We start from the raw sequence: 26,109 nt of genomic DNA, 5'->3' as shown, positions 1-26,109 counted from the left end.
ATATTTTGAGACTTTGGACTCATAAATACAAATAAATACTGCATTCCACCACGATAACTGACAACTTTAGATGTGGTCACTCACTCTTTACAGAAACTACGTATTTTATACCCAGACTTATATTATTATCTAGTATTTTATTATCTAGAACAGACCAGTGTAAACAAGATTGACATAATTCCGACCGCGAGGTGTCACTACTTATTTCCATGACGGTAAAAGGAAAGAAGGCGGATATGACGACATACTGTGCGCCGATAAGCCCGCGTCGTGTGGTCGTGTTTGTGGATTTTCTCACAGTATCTCCCACAAACAAGCTGTTTTTAAAGGAAACTCTTCGGTTGTTGGTTAAAGGATAAAGGGTGAGCGAAGAGCTGCTTATGTTAATCTTTTATGAGTTTGTCTTGGTTTCGGTAACATTTGTTTACCCTTTCTAAACACCCTGCAAAATAATAAAACAGTGGTACAGTGAAGTAACGTTCCGGATATAACATGCATGCAGGGGTTTTCATATACTATTGTTTTACATTAAACTTAAGGTTTATTGGAAAGCAGATTACGATAATACAGCATGTTTGTGCTCTATAAATTTATTAACTTTAATGTCTAATATAAGATTTTGTCTTCCGGAAACCACTTTTAAGAGTAGCACTATTTGAAAATGTCGAATATATCAGTAACCAAAGCAAAGTATAGGTTGGGTAGTATGGTACTACATATCTGAGTTGCAATACATGCTATAGACCAGGGGTCTCGGTCCTGGGGCACCGGTGTCCCTTTTTTTTTGTTTGTTTTTGAACTTTATTGAACAAAGTAAGCAATACAACAATAAATGGCCTTTTACAGAATATAAACCTCCTTAATCAGACAATAGACAAGTATCATAAACTAAATGTAATAAATAATTATAAATAAAAAATAAATAAATTAAAAAACACCTGGGGTTTTCTGCAAGTTCAAGTTGTTCTATTAAATCACAGAGAATTACAGCATTGTTTTTCTTAATTTGCTTAAGCGATAGAAAATAAGGACATAGTTTCTTGTGAAATACATAAACTTTGGGAGAAATTCTTAAGAACCTATTCTAATGTAAAAAGAACTTCCCAAGAATAATAATTGTGTTAATTGCTAAATCACGTGTTTCATCTTTCAGAAATAAACCAAACCGTACATTTTCTTTTGCTAAAGCATGTAAATCTAGGAAAATAACCAATAATGCAAATCTTTCCAAAAGGCACAAGCAAATTTACAATCATAGAAAGATGCTCTGTAGTTTAAATTTGATCATCACAAAAGGAACAATTGTTTTCATCAAAACCAAATAGACATCTCAAAAATTCTTTAGAAGTATAGACTACATTTAGAATTTTAGATTGGACTTCCTTTACTTTTGGTGCCTCTGGAAACTTTAAACATTGTTCTAAGCTATTAAATTTTTTCCTTAGAGAAATAATAAAATAATAATTGTTTATTTGAATAAAAGGGATATAGTTCTTTAATAAAAATATTCCGGATTACAGTATTGGATAGGTGTATATTGATAATTGAAACCGCATTCACCAAAAGCTGCAGAAGACAAGGTGTTATATTATTTTGAGACAGGTGAATTGGGCAAGCTAAATTGACCGTAGTGTATGAGTTTGTGTTTGGATGTTTCCCAGTGATGGGTTGCGGCTGGAAGGGCATCCGCTGCGTAAAATATATGCTGGATAATTTGGCGGTTCATTCCGCTGAGTCGACCCCAGATTAATAAAGCGACTAAACTGTAAGAAAATGAATGAGGATAGCTTTGATGATATTAGGGGCCGGTGTCCTACATAGTTTAGCTTCAACATCCTTCAACAGATCTGTTTGGAAGTTTTTAGTATAGCTAGAAAAAGCTTTATTAGCTGGTTCAGCTGTGTTTAATTGTGGCTGGAACTAAAATATGCAGGACACTTGCCCTCCAGTACCGAGTTTGCCTACTATAGACCATTTCAATGTGGTCATGTCACTGGCTCATGAACGTTTCCTGCTTCTCAATCTATTTCATAACTGTAGCAAGAGGCAAGTCAATCATAACTTCATGTTAAAACAGCTATCGTTACATTATTTATCAATGTGTGTCTCTTTTTGGATTCTGGGAAGCTATACAAATTAAAAATGTAAAACAGGAAATACGTTGGGACCATTGTTTTTGTTTACATCCCTCAAAATTGTCTATATGGTGTATGTAAGATGTTAATGCCTTTTTTTTTGGATTAGGTGTTGTTGGACAAATATCAGGCAAGATGTCAGATGAAGATGAAGCTCCGGTTGTGAAAAGGTCCAGGATCTTCTATGGAAGCCTTGAGGAAAAGGAGAAGGAGCGTCTCAGCCGTGAAGGGACATTCAGCACTGCCAAAGATGCCGTTAAAGCAGGCATTGAGGCTGGACATATTAATATCTCCAGTGGTAAGTTTGATATTTACAAGCTCAAGATATTTTAATTGGCACATCTTTAGGAACGTTGCATATTTTTGCTGTAATTTTTTTATTGATTGTTATTAAGAGAGCACCAAAATAACCTTAATATTCTTCATTTTGAAGATGAAGTTACTGGACTTTCATATATTTATTATCCTCATAAATCTGCATTTCTTTGATGTAAATTCTTCATTGATTGTTATAAAGTAAACACCAAAATAACCAATATATGGTTCAATTTAAAGATCAACAGTTGCTGGACTTTTTATTTATTTATTATCCTCGCGTAATTTAAAAAAAGTAAAATTTCTCAAAATGTGAGTTTTAAATGTGACGTATAAGATGTTTGTGAAAGGGTTATTTGTACTACACCTTATTGCAATAAAAATTTGCCCCTACAAGAAAACTACAGATTTTGGATCATAAAACTAAGCATTCAAATATTTACTTTAAATCATTGGGAGATAAAGAGTGACAGCTGATATCTGTGTGCGTTTTATGGCAGTAGTCTTCTGTATTATAAAGATGTCATTGATTTAGCAGAGTTTCAAAACATCTTACTTCTTGGCCATATAAATAACACCATTAGCACTAAACTGTACATTTATTTATATATATATATATATATATATATATATATATATATATATATATATATATATATATATATATATATATATATACACACACATTAACTAATTATTCACACTTTTTTTTGTAATTAATCACGAAATGCCATATTTATTACAGAAATAAAAACACAGGCATGTAAGTGCCATTTGAATTTCAAATTTTAAAACCATCAGTGTCAATAACAAACAAAAATGATTTCCCTGTTGGATTCTAAGTGACTACAAAAAAAATCCAAATACATGCATTGCAAATATGGAAAATGGAAAATTATTATAATAATAAAGTATTGAATACAAACAATTGTACCCATTGTAAAGTTGTATTGCGAGTTGAGAACATTAATTATAAAGTAGAAACAATTTTGTTTGTCCTCCTTAACATTCAGCCAGATGTTAAGACAGTCCAGTCGATTGACATTATCTGGGGACAATGTGGCCAAGGGGTACATCAAAGGCAGGTAGACTTCTTACAGGGACTTTGGTCACGCCATCTCTAAACATTTAATTCTAAAAAGCTTTGAGGGATACGGACACCGCAAAGACTATAGAATGCCTTAAAGAAACTTTGGACAGTCAGCGATGTCCGGCGTTTGCTCTTGTTGCTAGGAATCGCGTGCGCACACACACACACACACACACACACACACACACACACAGACAGACAGACAGACAGACAGACAGACAGACAGACAGAGACAGCGCACGCAGTACAGCTCACCTGGTGAGCGAGGGATCCCTTCAGATTCATCAACACGCACGATCGCGTTCATCAAATTTGCTTATACTAAGCATTCTAAAGTATGGGTATATTGTACAAGCAAGGATTCTGACACAGCAACGTGAAGCAGACACTTTACAAAAGTTGTGTGGAGGGGTGAAATACATCAAACTTAATGAAACATTTGAAGGCGCATGGAAGAAACTTTGTCTTTGACAGCTTGCGACATCATCTGGCCCTTTTATTGGTGTCCATGTAAATGTACTCAGTGCTCCGCTTTTATGATTAAGATAATACTGGTTAAGAGTCTACCATGTAAGCAGCCATTTTTGATTACCTTAAAGGACCACCCGAGTCCCGAAATGCGTAGGTTTTTCTTTCCGTTCGCCGAGGCATGAACAATATGTTGCTGAACTGCAGTTAAAGAGTAAACTCTGGAGGAAACGCAGGATAGCCTGGTGATGCGACATTAATTGTTTTATGCTGAAACTTTCCTTCTAAAAGCGCTTCCTTGGTCTTATCCACATTTCTTTGCAAGTTAAACACACGTCGGACACAACAGGAAAAAAAAACTGCAACAGCGTCAATTGCGTAAATTTATATATATTATATAGTATTTATATATATTAATTACACATATACACACACACACACACACACACACAGTTGAAGTCAGAATTATTAGCCCCCCTTTGAATTTTTTTTCTTTTTTAAATATTTCCAAAATAATGTTTACCAGAGCAAGGAAATTTTCACAGTATGTCTGATTATATTTTTTCTTCTGGTGAAAGTCTTTCTTGTTTTATTTCGGCTAGAATAAAAGCAGTTTAAAAATTTTTTTTAAGAACTATTTCTTAAAAATTATTAGCCCCTTTAAGCTGTATTTTTTTCGATAGTCTACACAACAAACCATCGTTATACAATAACTTGCCTAATTACCCTAATTAACCTAGTTAAGCCTTTACTTTTTTAATTTTTAAAAACTTTAAGCTGCATAGATTAGAAGTGTCTTGAAAAATATCTTGTAAAATATGAATATAATTTTGTGCAGTCATAGCTGTTTTCATCCACTTTTATTTTCGTATGAATTTAGAGATCGTGCATAAAACACTTGATGTAATCACCAAGACAATGAAAAAATGTATAAAAAAACATGTTTTATGTGGAAACCCGTCTGTTTTTATCTAATAATAAAACATAAAAAACCCTTTGTGAAATAATGAGCACCAAAAAAACAACAACTGGTTACCTGAACTAACCAGAGGACTAGTTTAATCTCAAATGTAGTCTTGATAATGTGGTCTGTTATCAAAATGTCATTTTCAACTTCTAGTTTACTTTCTAGTAGCGTGATGTGATGTTTCTGTCGTCAGGTGAGTCCATGGAGATGGAGGAGCGTGTGAGCGAGAGACAGGCTGAAGTGCTGGCAGAGTTTGAGCGCAGGAAGAGAGCCAGACAGATCACCGTCTCCACTGATGATGTAGAGGTCAAGGCCTGCCTCCGAGCTCTTGGAGAACCAATCACATTGTTCGGGGAGGGGCCTGCAGAGAGACGAGAGAGGTCAGTGGCTGGGTTTTTTTGATGGATGGTAAAAGCATTGCATCTTGTTCTGGGTTAAAAACGGCATATTAAAAGAGCTAGTTTAATGAAAATGATGGCTTTCAAAATGAAAATTTCCTCGGGCTAAATTGGTTTTAGACCTTTATGAATTTCTTTCTTCTATTGAGCACAAAACAAAAATGTGAAGAATGTTGGGAAAAAGAAGTCATTGAGATCCACAGGGACAGAATATATTGTGGAAGTCAATGGCCTTTTCCCCGCTGTCATTTTTCAGTATTTGTGTTTAACAGAAGAAAGGAACACAAACCGGTTTGGAACCAGTGGAGGATGAGTAAATGATAAGAGAATTTAATCTTTTTCTTGTGAACTACCCCTGTATTCTTGAAGAACAGACCATTTGATTAACAAACAAAGGAAATGGTGAATGCTCATGACTGGTGGGGTATTGTGCTATTTTAGTTTTTACCAAATTCAATTTTTGTTTCTCCATTAAAAAAACACAAAACAAAAACATGTTAGTAACCAAAAAGCATGTCTGGTTAATTGAAAATATGAAAATTGTAAAAACAAAATTGCATATGTTTATTATGAACAATTTTGCTTTACTTCTAGCTAACCTATGATATGGGGTTTACTTTTTTTCGACATTCTATTTTACTCTTGTTAAAATTAAAACCTGCTTTAAAATTGTGCAGTTATTCCTTTAAAACACTTATTATTACTACTGCTGCTTTGAGAAGTACATTTGGTAACCCTTTAAAATAAAAATGTAATGCATTTATTAAAATGAACAAACAATTAGTAATACATTTATTATAGTATTTATTAATCTTTGTTAAGTTTAGTAAACATCGTTTAAGTTAAAGACTGTTAACTCGCTGTGCATTAACTAATGTAAACAAGCTTGAATTGTTTGAAGTTTGAATTTGAATAATGCACTAATAAATAAATGAGCTATGATTAATAAATGCTTCACAAGGTTATTCACACTTAATGTTAGTAAATGCATTAGCTAATGGACCATTATTCTAAAGTGATATTACCCACCTAAATGTAATTACTGCAAGGCTGCTCTTACTATCAAACATATTCTGTTTGTAATGCGGAAGTTTGAATACAATTAGACCAAATTTTTATAAGGAGAGTACTTTGATGGACGTTTTTAAAAAGATACCACCAGGAAGAATCTTAAATTATTGATCAAACATTGAACTGAAAAATCATATTTAAATTTGAGTATATTTTTCGTGTGAATTTTATTTATTTCTATTTTATATATTTATCTAAGTAACTTTTTATTGTAATCCGAATTTGTTTTTATCATGTAATATTTAATGTATATTCATCTTGCCATGAAATAGCCATAAGTTGCTGATGTGGCAATAAATAAATAATAATCTAATCTAAAGTGATATTGTACATTTGACTACAAAAAAATGTGTTTCTGTCACTATTTTTGGAAGATAAACCAAACTTTTTTGTTTTGTGGTTTATTATTCACTGGGACTGCTCCACGCCACACTTTGAAGAGGTGTACAGTAGTTCTTTTGATTTATTCATCAACAATTTCCAAATCTGTGACATTGTGTTGTCACATGCATTTCCATTTCTATAACTGGATTCCACTATTCCATCATCTTTTATACACTGTGTCCCAAATGACAGGAAGAAACACACTTAATTTTATTTCTTTGTTCAGACTAGTTTCTGAGAGTCCAGTTTAGTTCAGGTGTTTATTCATTTTCTTTGGTTTCTGACTCCATTTTGTTTCTTTTTTTGACAGATTAAGGAATGTCCTTTCAGTACTTGGTCCTGATGCCTTGAAGAAATCTAAGAAAGAGGATGAAAAAGCAAAACGCACACATGAAGAGGTAGGAACATCTGCAGTTTGTCTTCATTATAGACTAATTCTTTAGTATGAAAAATGGAAGGTGATTGTGTATGCATGTTTTGTGCAGTATCAGCAAACATGGTACCATGAAGGACCTACGTCTCTGAAGGAAGCACGTTTGTGGTTGGCCAAGTATTCACTGCCTAGGTAAACTCCGAAACTGTTTTCCGTCAGCAGTATAAATGATATTATAATACTTTAAAATCTGGAATTGCTGTTGTTTTGTTCTCCAGAGCTGTGAAACGGTTAGACGCCGCAAGAGCCCACAAAGAGATTCCAGAGTCTACAAGAACAATTAAACAGCAAGAGCTTCACAAGAACTTACGGGTACAGCAGCATGCTAAGAAAATGAAAAAAAATATCTGTCTTGTCAGTGCTGTTTGTGATAAAAGGTTTTGTTTATTTAGAATGTGAATAACTTCTGCAGCCAAATTGGAGACGACCGCCCCATATCTTACTGCCAGTTTAGCCCCAATTCAAAGCTGCTTGTGACAGCGTCATGGTAGGTGTTGTATATCAGTTTTTCTTTTTTTTTATTTTGTGTTTATCTTGGTGTTGTATTGTAAATATGGGATAGGATCACTTTTTTTTAGGGTTCATACATTCCTGGAAAATCTGGAAAAGTCATGAAATTTTGAAAAGATATTTTCCAGGCCTGGAAAAGTTTTGGAAAAACAAATACACCCAAAATGTTTTGGAAAAGTCATGAAAATTTGTTTAACAATTATCTGTGTACTTGAATATATTTGAGATGAACACTTGACACTTTATTTGATGGGTAAACTACATGAAAATAAAACGGGTAAAAAAAAAGCAATAACTTAAAAAATCAAAAGCAATTTTAGCTTTGCCTCTTTCATTCGCTTTCACCATAATTTAAGGTGCATTTTGAGTGAAACAATATCTAACTGCAAAGGTAAGATACAGTGGGTGCTAAAGGCTAATCAGTAACTTGTCATAACACAAGCCAACGTTAATAATAAAATGATTAATAAAATTTTCACGCAGACAGCAAGATACTTTCTAAAAACTATTTTGCAGATATAAAAATAAATAGAACTACATAGATTGTCACATATTTTTGATATGCTGTAATAAATTTGAATGTGCATTTATTTTCTTATTTACCATGTGTATGTAGACCCAAAACAAGATCATGAATATTTATCTTAAAGTTTTGGAAAAGTCATGGAGTTTAGTAGTAAAATGTGTTTGAACCCTGCTTTTTGCTTGGTCCAACAGAAGAGTTTTTTTTAATTGATTCACAGCCAGGTTTTTGGCTCATTCCATCTGCTGTTATAGGACTATTTTATTCAAACTAAAATCTTTCTTTTAAATGTTTTGGTAAAGCTATAAATAAAGACTTGTTTTATTGTAGTGTCATGCAGATACTATAGACACACACACACACACACACACACACACACACATATATATATATATACATACATACATACATACATATATATATATATATATATATATATATATATATATATATATATATATATATATATATATATATATATATATATATATATATATATATATATATATATATATATATATATATATATATATATACACATATACATACATACATACATACATACATACATACAGTTGAAGTCAAAATATTATTTTTCAAATATTTTCCAAATAATGATTAACAGAGCAAGGTGTTTTCAAAGTATTTCCTTAAATATATTTTCTTCTGGAAAAAATCTTAATTGTTTTATTTTGGCTAGAATAAAAGAGCAGGGTTTTTCAAAACCCTTTTAAGCAATGTTCGATAATCTTAAGCAATATTCTTTTTTGATTGTCTACAAAACAAACCATTGTTATAAAATAAACTTAATTAACTTAACTTGCATAGTTAACCTAATTAACCTAGTAAAGACATTCAAAAGAACACTGACCAAACACCAAATATGTCTAAACCAGATGAAGAACACAAAATGCCACCATGAAAATGACGTAATGATTAAGCAGATTTTACTGCTCTTAGTTTGCCCATTTCAATACTGGCATAAGAAATGAGTCTTAATTAAAACTGCAGCACACACACCACTGTTTTGGATGTTTGTTTGTTTTTCCCTGCATATGCAAATTGAAATGTGAGTGCCAAGTAAAAGATGAATAAATGTACAATTTTGCGCTGAACTGTTGTATTTATAAGACATTTCTGTTGTAGGAGTGGCTTGTGTAAATTGTGGAAGGTCCCCGATTGTACTCTTATACGCACATTAAGAGGTAAATAAAGCAAATATATGCTGTAATGTGTATCCATCAAGTTGTCTGTCTGTGTTCTACCTTTGAGTTCCTGCTTGTAGCATTGTATTAATCGTTGGTGAACTTTTCCTCTTCAGGTCACAATACCAACGTGGGAGCGATTAGCTTTCACCCACAAGCCACATTAACACTTGAGGAGTCGGATGTCAATATGGCCTCCTGTGCTGCGGATGGATCTGTTAAGCTGTGGAGTTTAGACAGGTGTGTATCATTAAGACTATACAAATCTGCTCTCTGAAGCAAAACAGTAACATTCACCTGTTCTTTCAATAGTGATGAACCTATAGCAGACATTGAGGGACACTCTATGAGGGTGGCTCGGGTGACCTGGCATCCCTCTGGCCGGTTTCTGGGCACAACTTGGTATGAATGTTTATTTTGTTAATTTATATTAACATGTAAACTATAGGTGGGCATAGATTAATTTTTAAAATTAGATTATTCTCGGAATTAATCTAGATTAAAATGGCTCATTTGAATTCTGCCGAAGGCATTCAGAATATGTGTGCTGCACAAATAATAAATCTTTGAGAATGGGTTTCTCAAGCCAGGTGGCGCATTAGACCAGGGGCTCATCTCCTATTTCCAAAATGCATCATAAACTGCTTGAGAAACTGTTCTACTATGATAATTGATGATGAAAATAAATTATGTTCAATTAGATGTACTCGTGTTTACTAATGGTTTATTTAGTTAAACATGAATTTTGAACTGTAGGCCTACATAAGCTCCAAACAGTGAATGTTTTTATTTAGTTTTTTTGGGATCACCTTATTCCGACTAAAGTCATAACTGAACTAAACAGAAATGGAAGTAACGTGTTGTAAAATGTGCGGGTCCTTTAAGGGGCGGGGCTGCAATTTTGCGGTGTGTGTGTTGAGCGGAGAGGGAGAAACAGAAAAGTGGAGCAGTTTTTCACAATGAGTTTTCAGTGATGTTCCCTCTTTGGTGGTTGTTGCTAGACCGGATACATTTGCGGCCGTAAGTTAATGAGAATTAGTTCTATTATTTGTTAAAGTTCCCGTTTATTGTATTTTATTAATGTCTACCCCCAACCCTAAACCAAACCATCACAGTAACGTAAAAACAGAGTATTATTTATGTTATCTATTAAATTACCGAATAAATTGTATTTTTTAACGTCTACTCCCACCCTAAACCCAACCGTCACAGTACTGTGAAAATATTAATTATTGTTATACAGTGTCATTAAAAAATGCTGCTTTATTAATGTGCATGTTGCGCTTCCGGCCGGCCGCATATCCGATCTAGACTTTACCCTCTTTGGTGACTGATTTTGTTGTACCACACGGAGAGTAATAAATGATTGGACCAAGTTACATGTGTCCTCGTTCATTCACTGGGAGTTAAGGGTTAGCTCCGAAACTAATATTCTTCAGCCCTGGAGCATTAAATGAATCTCCCCTGCTATCTCTTAACACAACAAAGAGATTGTGCAGGAAAGGTTAACAGTTGAGTATGCATATATCAGTTGCATTATTGAAGTAAACACTGCAATCAAACTATGAACTACATAAATGAAATGTTCATGAGTTAAAGTGAAACTGCCGAACTGGAGTTAAAGTCAGGCATCCTGCTGGCTTTTTTTTGTCAGACGGCTCAATGGTCAGATATAAATCTGTGCTAAACTATCGAAGTGAAAGTCATCATAGCTTGCGTGGAATAAACCCAGCTCCCAACGCAACTTTGAGAATAGATTAACGGCAATATTTTTTTATCGCACGATAAAGTCTCGCGTTAACACCGATAACGGCCCACCACTAATGTAAACTAAACAAAAGCATGAATATTGAATGTTGGGATCAAATATTTGTGGCATGCAATAGTTTTTATTTGCTTTTGTCCTCTCTAAGCTATGATCACTCATGGCGACTTTGGGATCTTGAGGTCCAAGAAGAAATTCTTCATCAGGAGGGTCACAGTAAAGGCGTCCATGATCTGCACTTCCACCCAGATGGCTCTTTGGCAGGAACTGGGTAAGGGCCTCACACTGAACCCTGAGGCACTCCACTGTTTTTGTAATAGAATAGGCATAAACTATTCAGCTGCTTTCATAATCAAGTATGCACGGTACTTGATTGATAACACTCAATTAAAAACAAATGACTTGTAATGGGTTCTTGTCTAAACCTAGTCCCTCTACTTGCACAACAAAAGCCTAAACCACATAGATTTTCACATCATGAAATTGTTTATTTAAACTGTGTACAAATCATATTTGATTGTTGGTTTAAGGCTCTTTATTGCTTAATGTACAGTGGTTTGGATTCATTTGCTCGTGTCTGGGACCTGCGCACCGGTCGCTGTGTCATGTTCCTGGAGGGCCACATCAAAGAGATTTACAGCATCAATTTTTCACCAAACGGGTAAGATAATGTAACCCCGTCTGATTATTTACCAAAGCCATTCACTGTCATTATGAGCGTAACCCTGATGTCATCATCGTGCAGCTTTCATGTGGCAACGGGAAGTGGAGATAATGCCTGTAAAGTGTGGGACCTTCGCCAGAGACGGTGCATATACACAATCCCAGCCCATCAGAACCTTGTGTCCTCTGTCAAGTTCCAACGTGAGTATTTAAATTGGGACATTTTTGTTCCCGGTGATTTAGAGGGATGGTTCACCCAATAATTAACATGTCCTCACACTCAAGTGGTTTTAAACTTCAATTGAACTCAGATATTCTGAAGAATGTTGTTAACAGCATTCAATAGCCGCGTTTCCACTGTCATGCCTAAAGCAAGCAAGCGAGCCAGGGCCAGTCGTGTTTCCAGAGTCACTTCCGGGGCCTGATCGGGTTAAAGCAGGTGGAAGCAGAGGCGAAGATTGCACTATGTTGTGCCGACGTCATTACACTAGTTTTCCAGTCACGCATGAGTACACGTGCCAATAAATAAATAAATAAATAAATAAGGGAAAGAAAAAACATAGCTACTGGTCAATTTAAGATATTCCATGAAACACCTTATAGGCTAGGGGTCTTTTGCTTATGATCGCCCTTATGTTTCACCTATTAAATTTAAGTCTGTTGCATAACATAATAATAAAGTAGTTTTAATTTAATAAGTGACATTTCTTTGCTGCGTCCCTCTTGATGTTTCAATAATGCTTAATAATCTTTGCACCGTATTAAAGACACAGCAGCCAGTAACTTTCAGTTGTTGAGATTATTTGAGGTTTATAAGGTGTGTTTGTGCATGAAACATGCACGTTTAGATGCGTGTGTGTGAGAGAGAGACCGACCGAAAGTGCGCTCTCTTTACAGCTCTGTTGTTGACGCATCTTTCTTTCTTTCTTTCTGTTGGAGATAATACAAAATATGAATACAACAGAAAGACATAAAACGTTATAAATTGCGTGTTTACTTTTGTAGTGTCATAGATCTAGATAAAATAAGCTATAGGCTACTGAAATCATTTAAAGACTTGCGCATGTCGGATATAATAAATATAAACCAATACAAAAGCAATTGAGGTATAGACAATACTAATAAATTAAACCGTTTCAAGACATTTTAAACTTTCATTTTACAAATCTGTTTGATAGATTTTAGATATTTCTAAAAACAATAAACAATGGAGGAGTTTTGAAATATTATTAATAAAGTATTTAGATTTGATGAGATTAATCAAATCAGACAAACAGAGCATTTTTGTCTGAGCAAAACCGTCAGAAACTACCTTTCAATTCTTTTGTCATTCAGTCCTGCAGCACTGCTTTATAAACTGCACGTAAAAATGGGTTCTTTGTCCTCAAACAAATGTTTCTGTTTTTCTATGATGTGGTAAAATTACATTTTAAATGTAGAGCTTTATCAGAAGGATTTTTTGGATATTTTTAATCGTAATTATGCATGGGGGGGAATAACTGGAGATGGGCCGTTCTGAAATATTTAACAATAGTTCAATTCAATTCACCTTTATTTGTATAGCGCTTATACAATGTAGATTGTCAAAGCAGCTTCACATAAAAGGTCATAGTAAATTGGAACAGTGTAGTTTAGTTTGTAGTGTTTAAGTTCAGTTTAGCTCAGTCTAGTGTGGTTTAATAATCACTACTGAGAGTCCAAATATTGAAGAGCAAATCCAACGATGTGCAGCTCTATAGATCCCGAACCATGCAAGCCAGTGGCGACAGCGGAGAAACAATACTTTTCTTAAAACTGATGTGGATTTTGGAAAGCTGCTGTATGCAAGAGCAACGATATAGGTTAGCCTACATTTTATTACTTGCTCTTATGTCCTGAAACACTTAATGGTTTCCTCTACTTAGGATATCTGAATAATATGCAACATCTCTTAAAAAACGGAGAAATACTTTAGTGTCATATAGCCTATGGATTAGTATAATGAATGAAAATACAAAGCCCTTTGCTCAGAGATGTAATGCTGTACAGTAACCTGTCATTTGTTTGTTTCGGTGTCTTCATTTTAATTGTTTCGTGATGGGATGGTGTGCTTTGTCTGCCTGCCTGATTTCTGCTGAACTGGGCGGGTTGTGTGACGTTTTAATTCGTGGATGTTCTGGGGGCGGGGTTTGTGTGCCGCGCTGCAAGTTATTGGCCTGACAGTGGAAACACGACATGATTTCGGCATCACTGCTCAACCTCCTGGGCGGTTGGCCCGACCCGATAAAAGCCCAGCTCGCACTGGCCTGACAGTAGAAATGCGGCTATTGAAATTCATGTTGGGGACAAGAATAGAACTAGAGTCAATGGCCGCTGCGTTTCAACATGCTTCAAAATATATTTTGTGCTTAACAGAAGAAAGAATTAAAAATAAGGACCTAATTGTTTTATTCTCGGGTGAACAATCCCTTTAAGATTCAGTTCAAACAGATATTTGATTTAATCCTCTCAGTCTCTCATACATTTAGAAGCACTGCTTGTATTCAGCAACATATCATTGTATTCCACAAAAGAAAGGAATTGAGAGGTCAAACAGGTTTTGAAAGGTCTTTTGCCTTCCACCACAGCTATACAGAGTCTATGAAAGTGACTGAGTCTGAGGGGTGTTTACACGACACCAGTTTCCCCTTAAAATGAAAGATCTTTCAGGTACTTTAGCCTAGTTTGGGGGCTTGAAAATGTAAACTTGAATTTTTCTCAAGTGCAACTGAAAACCTTGAAATCTATAGTATTATCACAACAATGCAAATGACATTGTGTGCATACCTCTAGTCTGAACAGATAATATACAAATTAGGGGGACAACAGAACCAGGTGTGTTTGTTTACAAAGAGGTCTGACATGCATAATAAAACCGTTTTCTTTGATCCATGTGAGTTTTGACAATGGTGTCATCTTTACGCCGGGCATACTGAAAACAGTGTTATTTAGTACATTGCTGTTGTGTAAACACCCTTTCTTCACCTCTGCTGAACTAGTAATGAGCATTTGTGTCAGCATTAACAGTCTCCTCCTCCTCCTTTAGCTAATGATGGGCATTATTTGCTGACTGGTGCGTATGACAACACGGCTAAAATCTGGACTCATCCTGGCTGGTCCCCGCTGAAGACCCTGGCGGGACATGAGGGGAAGGTGATGGGGGTTGACCTTTCACCTGACGGACAGCTCATCGCAACCTGTTCTTATGACCGAACCTTCAAACTCTGGATGTCAGAATGAGATGTTTGGTCGTCTTGATGTACTGGTGTTTGTCGTTTTTGTTATGCGGTCTTATTTTTTTCACTTCAGTTTTTAAGGAGTTCAATCTTTGAACCGAAAGGTGATTGAATTAATTAAAGCGCAAATTCAATCAGTGAAACGTTTCCTAAAGTTTGGGTTTGTGTTCTAACAAGAGTGTTATTCCCGTCAGATTGTCTATTAGATCTGAAATCCAGTCTGTCCGTTTATCCGTCATACTTCCAATTTGGACACTGGCTCTTGCAGAATTTGTCAGATTACTGATCCATCCGAGTACCCAAATCAAACTGATTTTCTTATCTCAGGCAACTTTGCGAAGGTATCTGTGATTTCAGCACCACCAGCAGCAGAGCAGGCAGTGTTTGCAGCAGGGGCTCCTGGGGAAGCGATGCTCCGTCAGAGCCACGTTGGCCCAGGCTGAAGGAGGCTGATCTGTGATTGGCTGCTTTTTGAAGGAGCTCTTGGTCTCCAGCTGTGTTTTCTGGCTGCAGGCTCGCTGGTTTTCCACTTCAGCTTTAACACCCAGAAACGCAGCCAGGTCTAGATCTAGTGCGGTAGCTCCTCCGCGAGGTACAGGAGTGTTCTGTCTGCACTGCGGACACGGGATCCACATCTGTGACGGGAAGGCAAGGTACATCAGCTGAGGGGTATACAGTATAGCTAGGTTTAGGAAATATCAGAATTGCTGTTTATGAATGAGGGGTGTGCAACAATTATCATCTGTCTCTCATTATAACATATTTGAAGGCAAAAATTATTAGCCCTCCATTGAAAAAATTACACGTTACTGACACTTCATCTTTTGGGAAAAAAGTCGTTTCGTTTAGTTTAGCTGGAATAAAAGCAGTTTTATTCTTATTTAAAAAAAAAAAAGTCAATATTATTAGCCCCCTAAAGGAAGTTTTTTTTCGACTGGCTACAGAACAAACCATTGTTGTCCAACGGCTTGCTTAATTAACCTAGCTTGTCTAGTTAACCTAATTAAACTAGTTAAGCATTTAAATGTCACTTTAAACTGAAACAAAAATAATACTTACTGTCATGTCATCAAGTTATTAACGTTTCTGTTTAAAAAATGAGTTGAGAGAATCTCTTTATTTAACATTACTTGGGAAATATTTTAAAAATATCACTTCAACTGTCCATCACTCAACAAGCAAATATAAAACAAGTCAAATTTCATGTATCCAAGATTGTGTTTTGTTTTTGGTAATGTAAACTTGAATAACTTCTTTTGAAAACAACATTTCTAATCAATTATACAAAAGTATAACAATAATTGTCAACGAAATCAAACTCAAGCAACATACTATTGCTCACTGGCATCTGTACATTAAAATGTGAAGCATTGCAATATAGCTATTACACCTTCACCTTTAATGCTTTTAATAAATGTTCAGCTTTTTTTTGAACATATTGCTGAGGAAACCACATGCCATGTACACTACCTGACAGAAGTCTTGTCGCCTATTCAAGTTTTAGGAACAACAAATAATAACTTGATTTCTAGTTGATCAGAAGTGGCTTATGTAAAAGACAAAGGCCTCTGGATTGTTTATTTTACCAAAATAAAATATGATCATGCCTTGATTTTTAAATATTTAATTAGGACAGTAAGGTCTGACTTTGCTTACACAAAAGCTTTGTCACTTAACAGAAATAATGTACTGTATAGAATATAAAGTCATGGTGGAGTGGAAAAAGAATTAATATTGTGTATGACTCCTATGAGCTTGGAGGACTGCATCCATACATCTTTGCCATCCAAGTTATTTGAGTCATTGCAGAGAAAGCGTTCTTGCCAGAGTTCATCAAGACTCTTTGGATTCATCTTTAATGCCTCCTCCTCCATATAACCCCAGACATGCTCAATAATGTTCATATCTGATGACTGTGCTGGCCAATCCTGGAGCACCTTAACCTTCTTTGCTTTCAGGAACTTTGATGTGGAGGCTGAAATATGAGGAGCGCTATCCTGCTGAAGAATTTGCCCTCTCCTGTGGTTTGTAATGTAATGGGCAGCACAAATATCTTGATACCTCAGGCTGCTAATGTAGCCGTCCACTCTGCAGATCTTTTGGATTCCACCATACTAAATGTAACCCCAAACCATGTTTTTTCCCTCACCAAACTTGACTGATCTCTGTGACAATCTTGGGTCTATGCTGGTTCCAGTAGGTCTTCTGCAGTATTTGTGATTGGGATGCAGTTAAACTGATGATTCATCTGAAAAATCTACCTTCTGCCACTTTTACAAATGATTAACTAGAAATCAAGTTAATTTGTGTTGCTCTTACAACTGGCATCCATGACAACTTTTTTCAGGTAGTGTATTTGCATTGTTTTACCATTCATCACATGCATTACCCTGAAGACTCTGTACAACACTTATGTTGCGCTCTGAAATAAACAGACAAATGTGAGTGTGATGAAGCTCGATGGGCACCTGCTCATTGATGAGTGTGTCGAGGCGCTTCAAACAGGCTTGACAGAACGTGTGTCCGCAGTAGAGCTTCCGCGGTAGTCGTTCTCCCAGATTATATGCACTGTAGCAGACGATGCAGTCCAGTTTACGGCTGTCCCGGGAGTTGTGCGCCCCAGCATCTGCATCCACGTCCCCTTCCACTGGAGCGTCAGACACGGGTCCATCCTTAACTGAAATCCTACAAAAAAGAGCTCAAGATGATGAAAATATATAGTGTGTAATGATGGCTGATTATTTTGTGGCCAGCATGACTCAACTAAATAACTAGTTTTTATAAAAAAAAAAAAATGTTAGTTTAAACTACCCTCAGGCCATCCAAGATGTAGGAGACTTTTTTTTCCTTCAGTGGAACATTAAAATAGTTTAGATACTTTTGCTGAAACTGTAATACTTGGTGAGCTCAAAAAGTCAATAGCTAATTGCACATTGAGAGTCAAAAATACCAGTGAACCCGATGGAACATTCAGCTTTTATGAAGTGAAACGATCCATATGTTTTTGTTTGTTTGGTTGAGTTTCTTCTGTTGAACACAAACAAATACATTCTAGACAAATGTTAGAATCCGGTTATCATTGACATCAATAGTATTTGTTTTTCCTAATAAAGAAGTCAATATTTACTGGTTTCTAACATTCTTCAAATATCCTCAACACAAGAAAGAAATTCATAAAGGTTTGAAACCGATTGAAGGTAAATAGTGAGTACATTTCTTAAAGGTGATTTTCTTTTTTGTTTGCTGCTTGATCAAACTACTTTAAAATGAGTTAAATTAACACAATCCATAAGGATTTTGGGGACAACTTAATTGTTTATGTTCAATCCAGTTACATTTATGAAAATATTTAAGTTAACTTAAATGATTTGTGTTGGGACAACTTGAAGGAATTGTGTGGAACCCAGGATTTTTTACAGTGTACTATGCCTTTAAATACACAACCTTGGCAAATCTGGATTTTAAAAAAGTTGGGATCATACTTAATGTATTTATTTTTTAGATTGGAGCATTTACACTGTAAAATTCAAAAAGTTAACTTGAGGAAACCGATTGCAACAAACCATTTAAGTTCAAAAAGTAATCTTAATGAGTACTGTGAACTTAATCTATTTGAGTAAACAATTTGAGCACAGTAAAACCCAATAAATGAAGAGAACTCAAACCAACTGAGTACTGTAAAACCCTAAAAGTTAAGGCTACTCAAACTGTTTGAGAAAACCGATTGCTACAAACCAATTGAGAAAAAAAAACTAATATGAGTACCATGATCTTTAAGTAACTGGTATTAAATTAACTCATTACCTTTAACACTGAGTTCAAAACTCTTTTCAAATGAGTAGAATTAATTTTCAGTAAACTGAGTTAACTACACTCATTTCATTTGATAAAGTTGACTGTTGGGTTTTACAGTGTAAGGTCAGGGTATTAAAATGTCTTAAATTTCAAAACTTTAGGACTTAAAAAGTCTTAAATTCACTGAATTAATATCTTGTGGGTTCTAAATCATTTTAAATGGGTCTTAATTTTCCTTTGTTTATCTAAAGCTACCCAATTAATCCAATAACCAACAATACATCTTTGTTTTAAACTATAAACTATATTCATAACTAATATTATAACAGTCTGTCATGCATACATTAAGTTAATATAATTTAATTGAATTTTAAAAGTTAATTTAAGTTATGCTGAAGAAAAATGTATTCACACAATAAGGGTCTGCTTGTTTTGACACATTATATAAATAAGTGGCTAAGAAATAGGATTAGTTTTTTAATGGGGCAATTCATTTTCTTTGTCTGCTGTTTTTAAAAAAGTCCTTAGTATTTAGCCCTATAATAGTCTGAAATTAAATTCCTCATGGTCTGATAAAAGTCTTAAATTTGACTTGGTGAAACCCGCAGAAACCCTGTAAGATAAGCACAAGCATCATTTTGATGTCACAGGTGTGAAAATAAAAATTGACTCCTTTACAAATCACCTTTACAGGATCAATTGAACCGAAATTTGTGTTGTGATGTGTGTTCCTGTGTTTGAAAGATGAACAAATGAATTTGGTTTAAAACTATCATCTATTCAGAAGACTTAGACTAAACTGTGCAATATGGATTAGCATTCGAGCTTTGGCTCAATATACTTTTTGAAATACCTTTGAAGATATTTTTAAATGAATCTAAGATTTCTGTCTAAAGACTAATGAAATACGGGTTTGGAACAACATGAACTGACTTTGACACCAATTGGTTAAAATAATAGCAAAAACAAAACACCACAAAACTGCATAAATGTCCCTTTTTTAAGACAAGTCTTCACTCTTCCAGATAGACAAGCTGGTAAAGAGTGTGTAAGCTGAGCTCTGTGGATCTGTTTACTTTTAGCGGCTGGCAGCAATAAAATTTGTATACACAAGTTATAAAAGATCTGCATAGGTTCTTTTAACCTGCAAATGTTCATTTCTAAACAAACACTCAATGTAAGCATGATCACTCCGTGTGCTCAATCACCTTATTTTGACAAATATTTGATAAATTTTTTTCAATATGCATGACTTCAAAGTGATTGTTTGTCTATGCTAAGAGCATACATATTCATTTATTCATTTATCCAATTCATCATTTGGTATACAGTTGAAGTCAGAATTATTAGCCCCCCCGGGTGTATTTTTTCCAATTTCTGTTTAACAGAGAGAGATTTTTTTTCAGCACATTTCCAAACATAATAGTTTTAATAACTCATTTATATTAACTGATTTATTTTATCTTTGTCATGATGACAGTAAATAATATTTGACTAGATATTTTTCAAGACACTTCTATACAGCTTAAAGTGACATTTAAATGCTTAACTAGGTTAATTAGGTTAACTAGGCAGGTTAGGGTAATTGGGCAAGTTATTGTATAATGATGGTTTGCTCTGTCGGCTATCAAAATATTTTTTTGCTTAAAATGTTTTTTAAAAACTTAAAAACTGCTTTTATTCTAGCCAAAATAAAACAAATAAGACTTTCTCCAGAAGAAAAAATATTATCAGATATACTGTGAAAATTTCATTGCTCTGTTAAACATCATTTGGGAAATATTTTAAAAAGATAAAAAATTCAAAGGACTTTTGATAATTCTGATATCAACTGTATATTTAAATATTAAAAAATTATAATTAACACAAGAATAATACTCAGAACTATTATACAAATGTTTTTATCCCTAGATTTTTGTGGTTGTTTCTAGTCCAGATAGCTCAAAAATCTTAAATCAAGAAACATTTTTCTAGACAATAATAATATTGTTCTGTTTTCAGAAATAAGTCGTCAAAATTGAGTTTTGTTTTCTAAAAACATTATGTGCCAGTGAGGTAAGTAAACTCAATTTTTTTTTTTTTACTTAATTGTGATGACTTAATTCTGAAAACAAAATGATATTCTTACTAGTCAAGAAAATCCTTCTTGGTTAAAGAATATATAGAATTTTTTTTGCAGTAATTGAAAGTATCGATTTAAATTAAGCAAAAATGCAAGCCTTGTAAAGTCATATAAGCAAACTTAATGTTAACTCCTTAATGTAAAAAATATATAAAAGTTCTGTACAGTCGGCGCCAATAGCCTAATGGTTAAGTGTGCCGACATATAGCACCATGGTGCTCACAGCGACCCAAGTTCGATTCCTGGCTCAAGTACCTTTGCTGACCCTTCGCCACTCTCTGCTCCCAATACTTTCCTGTCTGTAATCTCTACTGTCCTTAATAAAGCTGAAAAACCCCTAAAAAATAATTATTAAAAAAAAAAAAAAAGTTCTGTACAGACTGTCTACCTGTCCTCGTCCTTTACACTCTGGTTCTCCTGAGGTTCTGTTGTTCCACTCACAGTCCCATCCATGTTTAATGTACCAAAAGTCCAACTCCTGTAACCATTTTACAGCCGACTCTGTCTTGGTTTCTCCATGCTTCACGTGTTCTGTAAGGCAGTTTAACAGTCGAGTGCACCCTCTGTTGCTTTCCCTGAACTTCTCCTCGTAGTTCCCAGCAGCCACTGGCTCTGTCTTTGTTGCCGTTTGCGCTCTCTCTCTCTCTGTCTCAAAACAACCGAGCGACCAACCAACCAACCACGACTGCTGTTCTGAAATGGAGGGCAAACAATAGTGTGCTTTCCTACAGCCTTTAATATTTAAGTACCGCCTGTCGCTTTGAACCTATTGCTCTCACACACACACACTGCACATTCACCCTTCTAAGAAAAAAGAAAACCCAGGTGATTGTGGGAGGAGGAGAGTCGAATGTTGTTGCGCAGGTGTTTTATAAATTAGTTCACTTTCACAATTCTTTATATTACCTGCTGTTATTCTCTCACTAATTTTCCCAGTCGGAATTTAATAGTTTAATTTCTCCCTTGTACAGAAGACAAAAATGTAACAGACACAGGGGGCTTCAGTTTAGAATATTTGCATTTAGTTCTGTGGAAAAACATGTATCGAGACACGTTTAGTGTGCAAGAAAGTAGAATGGGAGGAGAGCGTATCGCTTTACAGTCACAAAACAGGCCTGAAACTTAAGCCTAGTCACCCACAGACGGTCTGTCATCAGCGTGTCCCTGCCAAATTAGTTGTGGGACCTTCATCAGCCCCACATGACAGTTATGTCATGTTAATATCAGCAGGTTATTATTGACAGGCAGTTTCCACAGCTGTTGATGTCTTGCTTTGTTCTGAAACAGGGATTAAAATGGTTAGTGTTTTATCTGGGTTTGGTTTGCTTTCACAAGCCAATTATTATTCTAAACAGACCAACATTTGGGGCGGCACGGTGGCGCAGTGGTTAGCAAGAAGGTCACTGGTTTGAGTCCTGGCTGGACCTGGTGATATTTCTGTGTGGAGTTTGCATGTTCTCCCCGTGATCACGTGGGTTTTCTCCAGGTGCTTCGGTTTCCCCTACAGTCCAAAGACATGCGCTGTAGGTGAATTGAATAAACTGAATTGGCCATAGTGTGTGTGAATGAGCGTGCATGGGTGTTTCCCAGTACTGGGTTGCGGCTGGAAGGGCATTCGCTGCATAAAACATGCTGGAATAGTTGTCGGTTCATTCCACTGTGACCTCTGAAATGTAAACTAAGCCGAAGGAAAATGAATGAATGTATGGACCAAAATTTGTCAAGTGCAGGTAATCTATCATCTTATTAGTTTATTCTTATATCAGTTATCTGTTAGAAATGATAGAGAGCAGCTTTATTTCCCTGTAGCTGTTATGTTTTTTTTTATTCTGGCCACAAATCCAAGCTTCTGTTTTGGGTCTTCTGTTGTGTTTTGGAGAGATGTTTTAAAATATGTCTTTTCTAACAACATGCAATTACGAATTTCACATTCTGTTTATTCCTGAAACGCCCATGATTTATTCTGAGAGGAATTTTCATGCAGGGCCAGACAGAATCTGCAGACTTTTTTTGCTATTTCTGTGCACAAAATTATTACTTTTAAACCAGTACTGTAAATAAATCATTTAAACATTTGCATTTTAGTTGATAAATTTACTGATATGATATACACTCATAGGCCACTTTATTAGGTACACCTTACTAGTACCGTGTTGGACCCCCTTCTGCCTTCAGAACTGCCTTAATCCTTCATGGCAAGATTCAATAAGGTACTGGAAATATTCCTCAGAGATTTTGCTCCATATTGGCATGATAGCATCACGCAGTCGCTGCAGATTTGTTGGCTGCACATGCATGATGCAAATCTCCCTTTACACCACATCCCAAAAGTGCTCTATTGGATTGAAGTCTGGTGACTGTGGAGGCCATTTGAGTAAAGTGAACTCATTGTCATGTTCAAGAAACCAGTCTGAGATGATTCTGGCTTTATGACATGGCGCATTATCCTGTTGGAAGTAGCCATCAGAATATGGGTACACTGTGGACATAAAGGGATGGACATGGTCAGCAACAATACTCAGGTAGGCTGTGTTGTTGACACGATGCTCAATTGCTACTAATGGGCCCAAAGTGTGCCAAGAAAATATCCCCCACACCATTACACCACCACCACCAGCCTGAACCATTGATAAAAGGCAGGATGGATCCATGCTTTCATGTTGTTGACGCCAAATTCTGACCCTACCATCTGAATGTCCCAGCAGAAATTGGGATTCATCAGACCAGGCAATGTTTTTCCAATGTTCTATTGTCCAATTTTGGTGAGCCTGTGTAAATTGTAGCCTCGTTTCCTGTTCTTAGCTGACAGTAGTGACACCTGGTGTGGTCTTCTGCTGCTGTAGCCCATCCGCCACAAGGTTTGACGTGTTGTGCGTTCAAAGATGCTCTTCTGCAGACCTCGGTTGTAACAAACCAGTCTGGCCATTCTCCTCTGACCTCTGGCATCAACAAGGCATTTGAACCCACAGAACTGCCATTCACTGAATATTTCTCTTTTTCTGACCATTCTCTGTAAACCCTAGAGATGGTTGTGCATGAAGATCCTGGTAGATCATCAGTTTCTGAAATACTCAGACCAGCCCGTCTGGCACTATCAACCATGCCACGTTCAAAGTCTCTTAAACCCCCTTTCTTCCCCCATTCTGATGCTCGGTTTGAACTGCAGTAGATCGTCTTGTCTATGTCTACATGCCTAAATGCACTGAGTTGCTGCCATGTGATTGGCTGATTAGAAATTTACATTAGCGAGCAGTTGGACAGGTGTACCTAATAAAGTGGCCGGTGAGTGTACATTTAGACCAGGGTTTGTCCGAACTCTGTCCTGCAAGGCCGGTGTCCAGCTGTAGAAAGTTTCTAGTAGAGCTTAGCTGGTGTTTGATTAGGTTTGGAGCTAAACTCTCCAGGACTGAGTTTGGACACCCCTGATTTCGACAAATAAATAGGCTCAATGATTGTCTAAAAAATTAGCTGATTTCTGTGGGCGCAGATTCAGTGATGGCTTAAATAACTTCACAGTTAGTTTGAAGCAGCCTGAGACCAGCTGATCTCGGACAGACTGGTTTGGCGCAGAACTGAAAGCGATTGGGATGTTCACATGAAATCACAGCATTGTTTAAAGCACAGAGGACGTCTCACACCACACAGATTTAATGGGAAACACGGAGATCTGGGGACCTGTTTCTCTCAGATGTTTTTGGTTTTTGAGGGGTCTTGCATTTACTGGCCAATTTATTTGGTACTGTACAGCTTGCCCTTTGACACCATTTGCCTTAAGAACTGGCCATATTCTCTTATTCAACAAGACACAAAAAACATTTCTTAAAGATTTTGACATGATGGCATTGTGCAGTTGTTTTATCTCCCATTCCACCACATCCCAAAATTCCTATACTTTGTTGTGATCTGGTGACTGTAGAGGTCGTGTTCAAGAAACTAGATTTATGATGTGTTCTAAATAGGACTTTCCGAAGGGCACTTCAGAGTGAATAAACATTATTGCCACCCTATTGAAGTGCCATTCCAAATCAAAGTGTTTAAATCTGGCCACTTTGAAGGACCCTTCAGAATGAATGAACAGTTTAGGCCCCCGTGATCCTTTGTACACCCACACATGCAGCAGTAGCCAACCTTTAAGAGAGTTAAAGACTTAGTACACCCAAATATTATAATTCTGTTATTAATTACTCACCCTCACGAGACACAAATGAAGATATTTTAGATCAAATATGACAGCAATGGTCCAGAAAACATTGCCCAAACATTCAATGTAACTTCAGTAGTTCAACAGTAATCATAAAAAGCTCCAAGATGACTTTTGTGTGGCAAAAACCCTGTATATACAACTTAGTTTGCCTATATCTTCTCTTCCATAACAGGTCAGGGTGCGTGTTTACTACAGGCTATACCACATATTGCCATTGAGGTCAGCAGTGTGACATGAAAGCATTGTATTGCTTGTAGTAAACACATTTGTGTTGTAATTTTGTGTTGTTTAAACAGATACATAATAGTACAGCACGATAAAATATTTCACAGGCGACAATTTGATATTTCACCTGTTTGATAATTCACAGTGCATGATTGCACCAATTTGCCTCTGATTTTGGGCATTTGTCTTCGATCTTACAAAACCTGCTGAATGAGTGCAAATCACAGCTAAAATCATGCAATGTGAACTAGGCATAAGTTGTATTAATTGTAGTACAAGTTGAATTCAAAAGTGGTTTGTACAAGTGGTGGTGAAATGAGAAAACAACTTTGGAACAGACTTCCAAAAAACAAATCATGGAAGCTCATTGAGCAGGTGCGCCTATAACCTTAACACCCCAATTGTTATGATTATTTACTATGTACACAAAGCATCGCCAGACTAAATCAACAATTGATTCATTCATTTTCCTTCAGCTTAGTCCCTTATTTTTCAGGGGTCGCCACAACGGAATGAACCGCCAACTATTCCGGCATACGTTTTATGCTGCAGATGCCCTTTCAGTCGCAACCCAGTACTGGG

The 26,109-nt window shown here is 35.9% G+C and overlaps 2 protein-coding genes across 2 annotated transcripts; one reads left to right on the top strand and one right to left on the bottom strand.

The window, feature by feature from the left end:
- The first annotated feature begins 259 nt into the window (after positions 1 to 259).
- Positions 260 to 15,324, top strand: prpf4 (PRP4 pre-mRNA processing factor 4 homolog (yeast)). The gene is made up of 14 exons (XM_056458594.1): positions 260 to 362; positions 2,245 to 2,433; positions 5,169 to 5,355; positions 7,139 to 7,226; positions 7,314 to 7,393; positions 7,480 to 7,573; positions 7,654 to 7,748; positions 9,441 to 9,499; positions 9,616 to 9,739; positions 9,812 to 9,901; positions 11,413 to 11,535; positions 11,818 to 11,925; positions 12,010 to 12,128; positions 14,992 to 15,324. The coding sequence occupies exons 2-14, from the start codon at positions 2,271 to 2,273 to the stop codon at positions 15,183 to 15,185; spliced, it is 1,524 nt and encodes a 507-aa protein (XP_056314569.1). The 5' UTR covers positions 260 to 362; positions 2,245 to 2,270; the 3' UTR covers positions 15,186 to 15,324.
- Positions 15,325 to 15,359: 35 nt separating this feature from the next.
- rnf224 (ring finger protein 224) lies at positions 15,360 to 21,735 on the bottom strand. Its single transcript, XM_056458595.1, has 3 exons — positions 21,487 to 21,735; positions 17,650 to 17,866; positions 15,360 to 15,816 (listed from the first exon to the last, which is right to left on the bottom strand). The coding sequence occupies exons 1-3, from the start codon at positions 21,549 to 21,551 to the stop codon at positions 15,535 to 15,537; spliced, it is 564 nt and encodes a 187-aa protein (XP_056314570.1). The 5' UTR covers positions 21,552 to 21,735; the 3' UTR covers positions 15,360 to 15,534.
- Between the last annotated feature and the right edge of the window lie 4,374 nt (positions 21,736 to 26,109).

This window comes from Danio aesculapii, chromosome 5 (assembly GCF_903798145.1).
Source record: "Danio aesculapii chromosome 5, fDanAes4.1, whole genome shotgun sequence".
Taxonomy (NCBI): domain Eukaryota; kingdom Metazoa; phylum Chordata; class Actinopteri; order Cypriniformes; family Danionidae; genus Danio; species Danio aesculapii.
The sequence above is the reverse complement of the archived record's forward strand: the minus strand, read 5'-3'. Positions and strand labels throughout refer to the sequence as shown.

Excerpts from the sequence above, each read along its gene's own strand:
- rnf224 (XM_056458595.1), bottom strand. The coding sequence starts at position 21,551 with ATGGATGGGACTGTGAGTGGAACAACAGAACCTCAGGAGAACCAGAGT. Across the intron at positions 17,867-21,486 it reads AGTGTAAAGGACGAGGACAG|GATTTCAGTTAAGGATGGAC; the intron begins GTAGACAGTCTG and ends TCTTTTTTGTAG. Across the intron at positions 15,817-17,649 it reads ACACACTCATCAATGAGCAG|ATGTGGATCCCGTGTCCGCA; the intron begins GTGCCCATCGAG and ends TTCCCGTCACAG.
- prpf4 (XM_056458594.1), top strand. The coding sequence starts at position 2,271 with ATGTCAGATGAAGATGAAGCTCCGGTTGTGAAAAGGTCCAGGATCTTC. Across the intron at positions 2,434-5,168 it reads ACATATTAATATCTCCAGTG|GTGAGTCCATGGAGATGGAG; the intron begins GTAAGTTTGATA and ends TTCTGTCGTCAG. Across the intron at positions 12,129-14,991 it reads GTCCTCTGTCAAGTTCCAAC|CTAATGATGGGCATTATTTG; the intron begins GTGAGTATTTAA and ends CTCCTCCTTTAG.